This window comes from Hypanus sabinus, chromosome 23 (genome assembly GCF_030144855.1).
Source record: "Hypanus sabinus isolate sHypSab1 chromosome 23, sHypSab1.hap1, whole genome shotgun sequence".
Taxonomy (NCBI): Eukaryota; Metazoa; Chordata; class Chondrichthyes; order Myliobatiformes; family Dasyatidae; genus Hypanus; species Hypanus sabinus.
In genome coordinates, this window is record NC_082728.1 from 5,381,763 (window position 1) to 5,394,027 (window position 12,265).

The 12,265-nt window shown below is 45.4% G+C and overlaps 1 protein-coding gene across 7 annotated transcripts in view; it reads right to left on the minus strand.

The window, feature by feature from the left end:
- exoc7 (exocyst complex component 7) overlaps positions 1–12,265 on the minus strand; it is a 55,824-nt gene that overhangs the window by 3,291 nt on the left and 40,268 nt on the right. For all 7 annotated transcript variants that reach the window (XM_059948209.1, XM_059948208.1, XM_059948206.1 and 4 more), the window contains 7 exons: positions 8,822–8,974; positions 7,712–7,810; positions 6,617–6,679; positions 4,479–4,545; positions 1,179–1,244; positions 780–900; positions 224–319 (listed from right to left, as the gene is read on the minus strand). In XM_059948209.1, coding sequence (XP_059804192.1) covers positions 224–319; positions 780–900; positions 1,179–1,244; positions 4,479–4,545; positions 6,617–6,679; positions 7,712–7,810; positions 8,822–8,974 — 665 coding nt within the window. The remainder of the gene's footprint in view (positions 1–223; positions 320–779; positions 901–1,178; positions 1,245–4,478; positions 4,546–6,616; positions 6,680–7,711; positions 7,811–8,821; positions 8,975–12,265) is intronic.

A 12,265-nucleotide genomic window follows, 5' to 3' on the forward strand; every position in this document is an offset into this window, starting at 1 on the left:
CAGCTTAAATTGGTCTGGCCTTTCTCCTCTCACTTCTCACCAATAAGACATTTTCAACAACAGAACTGATTATCACGGGATGACTTCTGTTTCTCGCACCATTCTCTGAACTCCAGAGACTGTTGTGCGTGAAAATCCTAGGAAATCAGCAGCTTAAGACAAACAGAAATGGCAGAGGCCAAAGACTGTCACCACAGATGCCTGACCAGATGGTAAGAGTTACCTGCGCTGGTAAATCTGAAGTTGCTCTTCAATGTGCCCCTTATACGTCTTGTCTGGGTGCTTCTGAGATACGGCCACAAGCTGGATTAGTTCTGACCTACAGAACAGCAGAATGACGATTAGGAAACTAATTCAGCTTCCGAATAAGTAACTGTCCCTGGCCACAGAACTTTAACTGTAATTGTAGAAGATAAAGAGCAGCCCACCCCCATCACTTCCCTCTGTTCCCCTTTCTCTCATGGTCACCTCTCCTCTCCGATCAGATTCCTCCTTTAGTCCCTTTAGCTCTTCCACCTATCACCTCCCAGCTTCTCAGTTCATCCCATCTCCCCTGTCCAAACTGTGACATCTGTGGGGCACACGGCAGCTCGAGGGACCGAGAAAGCCCAGACCCAGAACCATAAGTAACTATAAACTTAAATCAGGAGAGAGAAGGATTAATTCTCAGCCGGGAGAACAGCAAAAGGACAAAACTTGAATCTATTCTTTGATTTTATTAGAACAATTTTTACATTTGTCATCCTGAGAACATAAGAGCTTGATTATCACAAACTTACTTCTCCAGAGATTTGAGGATGTAGTTGAAGTTATTGAGAAGGAAGACAGCACCCAGGGCTGCATCCTCATACACCTTGGCCTTGCTATGCAAGTTCAGTTGTAGATTGCCAAGTATTTTGCCTACAGTAAGAAAGGAAATTGCTTTAAAGTGTAAAACACTCTTTTACATTTTTTTGCATTTGGTTAATTTGTTGTCTTTTGCATATTGGTTGTTTGTCCATCTTTGCTTATGTGCAGTTTTCATTGATTCTATTGTAATTTTTTGTATTTACTGTGAATGCCACAAGAAAATGAATCTCAGGGTTGTAGGTGGTGACACGTGTGCTTTGAACAGTACAGTGCGCTGATCATTGAAATGCTGTGGTAGACCAGATCCCTCTCCCCGTCTCAATACTCACAGATGTAGTTGCTGAGAAGCCGCCGGTTGAACTCAGAGTTGAAGGAGCTGGATGAAGTTCCAACCTCTGCAAGTCAACAATTTCCCGTCTCAGTCAGAAAACCAAATGCAGCCATTCAATAAACTTAGCTTCAGGGAGTGGGATATTGGGATAAGATGCACAACATTTTAAATAACAGATCCACAGTGTTTCCTCCACACCGCCTCACCCCAAAGTTCAGCCCCACTGGGATACCAGCGAGCTGTACTGCAGGGAAGGGAGAAGGGTACAAGGGGACAGGGCTGACATTTGTTCCAGTATAACAACTTGTCTGTTTGGGCCATCCACTGAACAAGGATCAAGGAAACTTAGAACTTTCAACAGTACAGCATAGTACAGGCCCTTTGGCCCAGTGTTGTGCCAGCCTTTTAACCTACTTCAAGATCAAACTAACCCTTCCCTCCCACATAACTCCCCATTTAACTATCATCTATGTGCCTGTGCAAGAATCTTTTCAATGCCCCTAATATATCTGCCTCTTCCACAGCCCTGGCAATGCGTTCCATACACCCATCACTCTAGTTAAAATAACTTGCCTCTGACATTCCTCTATACTTTCCTCCAATTACCTTAAAATTGGTACTATCTATGCCTCAGTTTATAACAGCCAGGACCAGCTACATAGAGACAGGTAAAGAGAAATGTCTTCACTCTGAATGGGTGCAGATGTTCGTTTAGACAGATTTTTGGATTCCAAGCAAATTATAAGCTGTTGCACAATAGCTCAGAGAAGGGGTAGGTGACAAAATCAGTATCTGGAACTTGGCTGAACTCAGTAGGCCAGGCAGCATCTACGGAGAGGAATAAGCAGTTGACATTTCAAGTCAAGACCCAGATGATCCTGTTTATTCCCCTCCATAGATGCTGCCTGACCTGCTGAGTCTCTCCAGCGGCATTTTGAGTGTGCGTTGCTCTGGATTTCCTGCAGAATCTCGTGTCTGGAACTTGGATCACCTTTGGTTGGTGGAGAATGGCTAGCAATTTGCTTTTTGGCACTCTACACAGAGGTAGCTAGCAACCTGCCCTTCAGAACACACACTGAAATAATTTAGCCTATTTACAGAACAATAGTGGTCCAATATAACATCCTAGTCGGTAGCTTGTAGTTTTCCTCCAACTGATCTCCAAGCCCTACAGGGAATTCACTTGAACAAATGAACTGTTGGCAACACGGACTAATGGATACATGGGTTCCAAGGATATAACATCAACCGACAGACAGATGCCAGAGATGATGGGACTTACAGATACATCGACTCACCTCTGGGGTCTAAAGGGATATGGTAAGTGTCCCCCAGAACTATCGGTAAGAGCAGAGCAAAAAAGTGCAAAAGTGAGAGTTAGCAGATCATTAATGTGGAATAGTTAAATAAAAACTGGACGATGAGAACGACGACACCAGAGAATCAGCTTAGGCAGTGGCTGCAACACCAGGCGGACAGAAATGGGGGGGGGGGGGGGGGGGAGTCAAGGAGTGGACAAAGGGGTTTGGTAGCAACAGAGGAGGAGCTTAGCATGGAATACGTCAACAGAGACAAGAGTTAAAAGCACCACACTAGACAGGTAACAGCTGGGGGGTGGGGGCTGTCGGGGCACAAGGCAGTGGGTGGTTAATGCGATGGACACAGAGGGTCAGGAGCATCAGGGAACAGATGCAACATCACAGAAAGATAAAACATTCATGAAAGGCAATGTGACAAAATGTTTCTATAATAAAGACTCCATCAAGACAGGAATTAATAACAGTTGAATTCTTTGGCTCTGTATGAGCTGTTTTGAAAGGCCTTCATTTTTAAATGATCTCCACACTACATATTTTTACACAAGTACATTGACAGAAATCTCTCTATTAATAGACAGGTAAATTTTCAAGTATAGGAGAATTATTGACCTCCTTTAGCAATCCCATGGCCACACTGCCTCCAGAAGGCAATGTCTAACATCAATGACACCCATCATTCAGGCTTTGCCATCTTCTCTCAGCTACCATCTGGCAGGAGGTACAGAAGCCTGAAGTCCCACACCACCAGGTTCAACAATAGCATGCTAGTGCAGCGGTTATTGTAACACTTTACAGCACCAGTGATTTGGGGTTCAATTCTTACCACTGTCTGGAAGGAGTTTGTACATTCTCCCTGTGGCTGTGTGGGTTCCCTCCCACAACCCAAAGACGTATGGGTCAGGGTTAGTTGTGTGCCTGAGACGTGCTAACATTTGCGTGATGCCCCAACACATCCATGGATTATGCTGGTCATTGACACGAACGATGCATTTCACTGTATGTTTTGATGTACAGATGACAAATAAAGCTCAATCTTTATCTAGCTCTGCTTCCCTTCAACCACTTGGTTCCTGAACTAACCAGCATAACCCTGATCACTATCTATTAGTAACAATGATCACATGGACTAGTTTCTGTTCTAATAATATTCCCTCTTACAAAACTTGTGATAATGTTTAATTTACATTCTTCTTGGGAATGCCGTGCCTGTGATGCTTCTCATTGCACCTGCGTACACACATACTGAGAACACAGAACAGTCCAGCACAGGATCAGACCTCTCGGTCCACAACATCATACCAAACCAATTAAATCAGTATTCAAATGGCTAACTAAATTAATCTCACCTGCCAACATAACGTCCATATCCTTGCATCGTCCTCACGTTCATCAGCCTATCTAATGTTTCTGCTTCTATCACCCCAGGCGCTCAGCACTGCAGAGGAAACTTACCCCTCACATCTCGTTTGAGGTTACCTACTCTCTATGTTAAATGCATGCCCCCTGGTATTAGACTTCAATCCGGAGGAAAAAGATACCGGCTGTCTACTCTATCTGTGCCTCTCATAATCTTAAATACATGACAATAAAGTCAACTTTGAAACGGTGTGGTTAACTAGCCTCAATCACATTGGGTTGCCAGTGAACTCCAGTAGTCACATTGGAGCATGTTTTGACGGAAGTGTTAAACAATTCACATCAAGCACAGGGCATAACTAAATCCAGATTGTGATTTATTTACTATGTATACATCAAAACACACGTGAAATTGCATGAACAACCAACACAGTCCAAGTATATACTAGGGGCAGCCCACAGGGATCACCACACATTCTGATGTCAACACAGCACCTCCACAAAGCTCGGCAGATTAACACAGAACACAACGAAGCAACAACAGCGAAACATACACTCCCTCCCTCCCACTGTCCTCCAACCCCTGGATAGGCTTGCCTCTGTATGCCTGTAAGCATATTTACCCTGAGATGCTAACATGGCGCTGGCGGTCTCCTGGAAGTACAACAGTTGCTGAAGGAACAATATGGCCTGAAGATTTAAAAAAAAATTCAGTAATTTTGCAGTTTCATGTAGCAAACATTTTTTTTAAAACTCCCTTCCATCCCAGTGATTTCCCTTAACCCAGAGGTCGGCAACCTGCGGCTCCAGAGCCACATGCGGCTCTTTGATCTCTGTGATGCGGCTCCCCGTGGTTTGTTAGCTTTTGAAATGTAATTCGAAATTTGAAGATTATGGTGATCTTGTACAATATGAAAACTTTGCGGAGACACCGTTTCCTGGCACATCCAAACCGGCTCACAATTAGCCACCGTTCCGACTAAGGGAGATAGCCTACGGGGGTTTGTGAGTACGTGTCTTTTGGAGCATCCGCGCCCACGGGGACGGGTTGAGGGAGGCTTTAAAGCAAGGCTGTTTAGTTCGAATAAAGTTACCTTTGACTGCAGTCTTTATTTTAGCGCTGCGTGTACACCGCTACAACTTGTTTTTTATCGCTATTAATATACATCACAACTGCCAATGCCTGACACCCACCAGTGCGCGCATTCTTTTAATTCTTCGATCCAAGGTAGGCTACCTACGGAGTAACCTTCAACCCAACGTCTTTTTTTTGGAGTTCAAAATGTTTTTGTTGCATGCAGAAATGTAATTTCGTTTTCTCTGCAGGAGTTCATCAATTTCATAAATGCAACACATTATAGTTTGTTTATACATAGCATAAAGGCAAAAAAAAACCCGTTGTATGCAGTGTTATTTCATTTTGTGGCTCCCAGTGTTTTCTTTTCTGTGGGAAATGGGTCCATATTGGCTCTTTCAGTGGTAAACGTTGCCGACCCCTGCCTTAACCGTTCCCCACACAATAACCCAACCAAAGGTCCAGGTTTAGCTACAGGTCATCAGCCAATGACCCCTCTCCACACACGTCTGAGGATGAGCAAGTTATCAGGATAGAAATATCAATACCAGAGGACAAAGCCTTTAAGGTTAGGGAGGGGCTCAGGTTTAAAGACGCTGTGACGAGCACATCACACACAAAATGGTGGAGGAATTTGGTCAGTCAGGCAGCAGCTACGGAAGGGAATAAACTGAATGGTTCAGGCTGAGACCCTACATCAGGACTGCACGAAATGGGGGAAGGACTACAAGATGGCAGGTGATAGATGAGGGAGCGGAGGGGGGATGAAGTAAGAAACTGGGTGGCCTTAGGTGGAAGGGATAAAGAGCCAATCTGATAGTTGATAAGAGAAGGGAGCCAGAATGGGGAATGGAAAAAAGGGAGGTAAGTAATTGTTTGTCTATGCAGAGGGATGGCTTACCAAGGGCAGTGTTGGAACCAGGCAGTTCTGTGGAGCTTAAGAGGCTTTTCAGATAGACACATGAATGAGAGAACGAAGGATTACAGATGATAAACAGGAAAAGGATATTTGGGCACTGATACAGGTACAACATCGTGGGCTGAAGGGCCTGAGCAGTGTGGTGCTCTAAAGTCAATCGACGGACGCTGTGTGGCAGGCACTGGTTGTTGGTAAGATCAGATGTTTCCCTCCCCTTCATCCCCAGGATACATTGGTAGTGTTCCCAATGCCGCCATGAAGCCGGCCTAAGACTGGCCCATCATCTTCACCATGTGCCATGTCGTAGGACGTGTAAAGTCACTGCCCAGCAGAAGACAATGGCAAACCACTTCTGTAAAATTTGCCAAGAACAATCACGGTCATGGAAAGACAGGTAGGCCCAGCCATTATCAATACTCTTCAGAGACTGTCTGCCTGGCATTGGTGGTGCATAACCAGGACTTGTGATATGTACCGGCTGCTCAAATGACCACCACCCGCTCCCATGGCTTCACGTGACCCCGATTGGGGGGATAAGCAGGAGCTACACCTTCCTGCAGGCTAGCGGAGGGAAGGAGTGCCTGTGGTAAAGGTGTATCGCCATTATACAATGTATTTCTCAGTTGGGCAAGGAAGGCACCTGTACACGATATTCCTTTCACTACTCCCTACTCAGAGCCAAGTTGTTTACTATGCAGTAGAGATTAACTCAAAACACACAAAATGCTACAGGACTAAATAAGGGTGCTGGCGCCATACCAACGTACATTACTGGTCAGTTCATGGACAGTTCCATCTTTGGGCATGTTGTACTCCTTGTCTGGGTCATTCTGCGGAAAAAAAGAAACAATAATCAAAACAAACGTCCACTTGCAACAGAAACATTCCCTCAAAGGACAGAGATCTATTATTTAGAAGTCAGCCTTGAGTATTATGTTCAATGCTGCTTGTCTCATTATTGGAACAATGTGGTAGTTTTAAGAGAGGGTGCAGAAAGGATTTACCGGGATGTTGCTGGTCTTACGAGGATAGGTTGAGTGAGCTCGGGCTTTTCTCTTGGATGAGTGGAGACTTGATAGAGGTATCACGATAAGAGACATAAATCGAGGGGGCAGCCTCAAACATTTCCTCAGAGTGGAAACAGCTAAAACATGGGGGCATAACTTTAAGGTGAATGGAGGAGAGAAAATATCAGAGGTGGTTATTTTTTTTTAAAAAACACACGGGTGGTGTTAGAGGCAGATACAGTAGGGATATTAAGGGACTTTCACACAGGCACATGGATGACAGAAAAATAGAAGGCTGTGTGTGGGAGGGAAAAGTTAGAATGATTTTGGCATAGGTTAAAAGATCAGCACAAGGCCATGGGCACTTCAAAGCTGAACTATATAATCTTTAGCTCAGGGATATTGTTTTAAGGGATACTGTTTACTACATACAGCTAAAAATAGACTACTTCAAACTCAAGGGAAAGACCATAAGACATAGGAGCAGAATTGGGCCATTTGGGCCCTCAAGTCTGCTCCACCATTCCATCATGGCAGATTTATTATCCCTCTCAAACTCATTCCCCTGTCTTCTTCCAGGATCCTTTGACACCCTTAATAATCAAGAATCTATTAAACTCCACTTTAAATATACCCAACGACTTGGCCTCCACAGCCATCTGTGGCAATGAATTCTACAGATTCATCACTGTCTGGCTAAAGAAATTCCTCTTCATCTCTGTTCTAAAGGGATATCCTTCTACTCTGAGGCCGTGCCCACTGGCCTTATACTCCCCCACTATAAGAAATATGCTCTCCACATCCAGTAGTTAGGCCTTTCAGTATTCAGTAAGTTGTTACAGACCCATACATTACCTTAATGCTGTCTGCAAACTCTTCCAGCGCTTTGGCACCTGTGGTCTCCATGGAAGTGATCAGCACTGGCAATTTATTCTTTGTGCTGGCAGCTGTGCCCTACACAAGGCAAGCATGACAGAGATGATTAGCAGAACACACACCATTCCTCATCGAGGGATCGGCACTGGAGAAACTGTCAGTATCTCTGAAGATCAATCCTAGCCCGACATATTGATGCAGTTACAAAGGAGGAACAAGCAGCTGGCCTACTTCATTAGGACTTTAAGGAGATGTGGTAGGTCACCAAAGACTCGTGCAAATCAGAATCAGGTTTTAGTATCACCGGCATGTCATGAAATTGTTAACTTTACAGCATAAAATACATGATAAATATAGAGAAAAAAAATGAATTATAGCAAGCATCTATTAATAGTTAAGTTAAAATTAATAGTGCAATAAAATAGAAATTAAAAAAGCTGAGGTAATATTCATTGGTTTCAATGTCCATTTATAAATCGAATGGCAGAGGGGAAGAAGCTGTTTCTGAATCACTGAGTGTGTGCCTTCAGGCTCTGTACCTCCTGTCTGAGGGTAACAGTGAGAACAAGTCATGTCCTGGGTGGTGGTGATTCTTAAATATGGACGCTGCCTTCTGAAGGAACCGCTTCTTGAAGATGTCTTGGATACTACAGCAGTTAGTACTCATGTCAAAGATGACTAATTTTACAAATTTCTACAGATGTACTGTGGAGAACATTCTGACTGGTTGCAATACCGTCTGGTGTAGAGGGGCCACAGTACAGGATCGGAAAAAGCTGTAAAGACAGCCAGCTCCATCATGGACACTAACCTCCTCACCATAGAGGACATCTTCAATAGGGAATGCTTCAAGAAGGTGCCATCCATCATGTAAGACCTTACCATCCAGGACATGCCCTCTTCTCACTTTGCTTAGGTGCACAGTTGTCTGTTGCTGGTTACACACACCTCTTCCTGCTGTGCACTAACCCTCAGCCAGGGCAAGGTGGCCACTTGGCCTCTCAATTGCATCGTACATGTACAGGGAGATAGTGCTTCCAGGCTCTACCCCACCACAAGCAGAATGTTAGATGCCATTGCTGCACTCACCTGAAGAACCTGATCAAACTCCTGTTTCATCAGCTTGAGGTGCTTAAGGATGGGGAATATGTTTAGGACCGCAGAGTAATCATGCCGCATGATAGCTCGGCGTGCCGTGGACACGATGTTGTCTCCTTCTACCATAAGGGAGTCCAGAGCCTCCTGTAATAGGAATGAACTCAATTCAGTCAAAGGCAGGAAGATCTCCACCCTTCCCTTAAACACCAACAGGTTCACCCGAATTCTATTGACAAGACGACAGCCAGCACTGTTAACAATTTCATACACCATCACCTAGAGTCAGAGTTACATAACACAGAGACAGGCTCTTTGGCCCAACTGCTCCCTAGCAACCAAGATGCCCATCCAAATCAGTCCATTGGCCAGTGTTTGGCCCAGAACTCTCTAAACCTTTCCAAAAACAAGAGACAACCTGCAGATGCTGTAAATCTGAGCAATACACACAAAAAGCTAGAGGAACCCAACAGGTCAGGCAGCATCTATCAAAAAAGTACAGTCGCCGTTTTGGGCCAAAAGCCTTCAGCAGGACTGAAAAAAAAGGCTGAGGAGTAGATTTAAAAGGTGGGGGGGGGGGAATTAAATCACAAATACACACGCACATTTTTTTTATTTTACACACACACACGTAGTGTAGTATAAGCCTCCATTAGTCTCGAGACCAAGGACTTGCGCCTTGGGAAGTTCCCAGGGCGCAAGCCTGGGAAGGGTTTTTTTTTAAATGGAAGACCGGCAGCTGCCAAGCTGCAAGTCTCCCCTCTCCATGCCACCGATGTTGTCCAAGGGAAGGGCGTTATACACACACACACACATCTATATACATACACACATTACTATATACAACCCCACAATTAATTTTCTTGCAGGAATACATTGTAAATCCAACAGCCGTAACAGAATCAGTGAAAGAAGGCACCCAAGATGTCAGTCAAACAACCAGTGAGCACAAGACAACAAGCTGTGCAAATACAAACGAGAAAGATACAAAAAAATAAAACAATAAACATCGAAAACACGAGATGAAGGTGAGTGCATAGGTTGAGTGAGCTGTTCAGTGATGCAGTAAGTGAAGGTAATTGAAATTATCCCCACTGGTTCAAGGCCTGATAGTTGTGGGGTAGTAACTGTTCCTGAACCCAGTGGTGTGGGTATTCAGACTGCGGGGTATTAACTGTTCCTGAACCCAGTGGTGTGGGTATTCAGACTGTGAGGTATTAACTGTTCCTGAACCCAGTGGTGTGGGTATTCAGACTGCGGGGTATTAACTGTTCCTGAACCCAGTGGTGTGGGTATTCAGACTGCGGGGTATTAACTGTTCCTGAACCCGGTGGTGTGGGTATTCAGACTGCGGGGTATTAACTGTTCCTGAACCCGGTGGTGTGGGTATTCAGGCTGCGAGGTATTAACTGTTTCTGAACCCGGTGGTGTGGGTATTCAGACTGCGGGGTACTAACTGTTTCTGAACCCGGTGGTGTGGGTATTCAGACTGCGGGGTACTAACTGTTCCTGAACCTGGTGGTGTGGGTATTCAGACTGCGGGGTACTAACTGTTCCTGAACCTGGTGGTGTGGGTATTCAGACTGTGGGGTATTAACTGTTCCTGAACCCAGTGGTGTGGGTATTCAGACTGGGGTATTAACTGTTCCTGAACCGGATGGTGTGGGTATTCAGGCTGTGGGGTATTAACTGTTCCTGAACCCAGTGGTGTGGGTATTCAGACTGCGGGGTATTAACTGTTCCTGAACCCGGTGGTGTGGGTATTCAGACTGCGAGGTATTACCTGTTTCTGAACCCAGTGGTGTGGGTATTCAGACTGGGGTATTAACTGTTCCTGAACCGGATGGTGTGGGTATTCAGGCTGTGGGGTATTAACTGTTCCTGAACCCAGTGGTGTGGGTATTCAGACTGTGGGGTATTAACTGTTCCTGAACCGGATGGTGTGGGTATTCAGGCTGTGGGGTATTAACTGTTCCTGAACCCAGTGGTGTGGGTATTCAGACTGCGGGGTAGTAACTGTTCCTGAACCCAGTGGTGTGGGTATTCAGGCTGTGGGGTATTAACTGTTCCTGAACCCAGTGGTGTGGGTACTCAGACTGCGGGGTATTGACTGTTCCTGAACACGGTGGTGTGGGTATTCAGACTGCGGGGTACTAACTGTTCCTGAACCCAGTGGTGTGGGTATTCAGACTGCGGGGTAGTAACTGTTCCTGAACCCAGTGGTGTGGGTATTCAGACTGTGGGGTATTAACTGTTCCTGAACCCAGTGGTGTGGGTATTCAGACTGCGAGGTATTAACTGTTTCTGAACCCGGTGGTGTGGGTATTCAGACTGCGGGGTATTAACTGTTCCTGAACCCGGTGGTGTGGGTATTCAGACTGCGGGGTATTAACTGTTCCTGAACCCAGTGGTGTGGGTATTCAGACTGTGAGGTATTAACTGTTCCTGAACCCGGTGGTGTGGTTATTCAGACTGTGAGGTATTAACTGTTCCTGAACCCAGTGGTGTGGGTATTCAGACTGCGGGGTATTAACTGTTCCTGAACCCAGTGGTGTGGGTATTCAGACTGCGGGGTATTAACTGTTCCTGAACCCGGTGGTGTGGGTATTCAGACTGTGAGGTATTAACTGTTCCTGAACCCAGTGGTGTGGGTATTCAGACTGCAGGATATTAACTGTTCCTGAACCCAGTGGTGTGGGTATTCAGACTGCAGGGTATTAACTGTTCCTGAACCCGGTGGTGTGGGTATTCAGACTGTGAGGTATTAACTGTTCCTGAACCCAGTGGTGTGGGTATTCAGACTGCGAGGTATTAACTGTTCCTGAACCCAGTGGTGTGGGTATTCAGACTGTGGGGTATTAGCTGTTCCTGAACTGGATGGTGTGGGTATTCAGACTATGGGGTATTAACTGTTCCTGAACCCAGTGGTGTGGGTATTCAGACTGCGGGGTGGTAACTGTTCCTGAACCCGGTGGTGTGGGTATTCAGACTGCAGGGTATTAACTGTTCCTGAACCCGGTGGTGTGGGTATTCAGACTGTGGGGTATTAACTGTTCCTGAACCCGGTGGTGTGGGTATTCAGACTGTGAGGTATTAACTGTTCCTGAACCCGGTGGTGTGGGTATTGAGGATGTTCGGTCTACTCCAAATTCAATCACGGCCAATTTATTATCCCACTCAACCTTCTCCCTGTAACCTTCAACATCCTTACTAATCCGAACATGTGAAACTCCGGTTTAAATCTCTCCAATGAATTGGATTCAACGGCTGTCTGTGGCAATGAATTCCAAAGATGCACCATCCTCTGGCGTAGACACCACCCTTTGTGTAAAAAAAAGTTACCACTCAAATCCCTATTAAATCTCTCCCCTCTCACCCTAAACCCGTGACATCTAGTTCTTGATTCACCAGCCCTGGGAAAGAAACTAAGCAAATTCA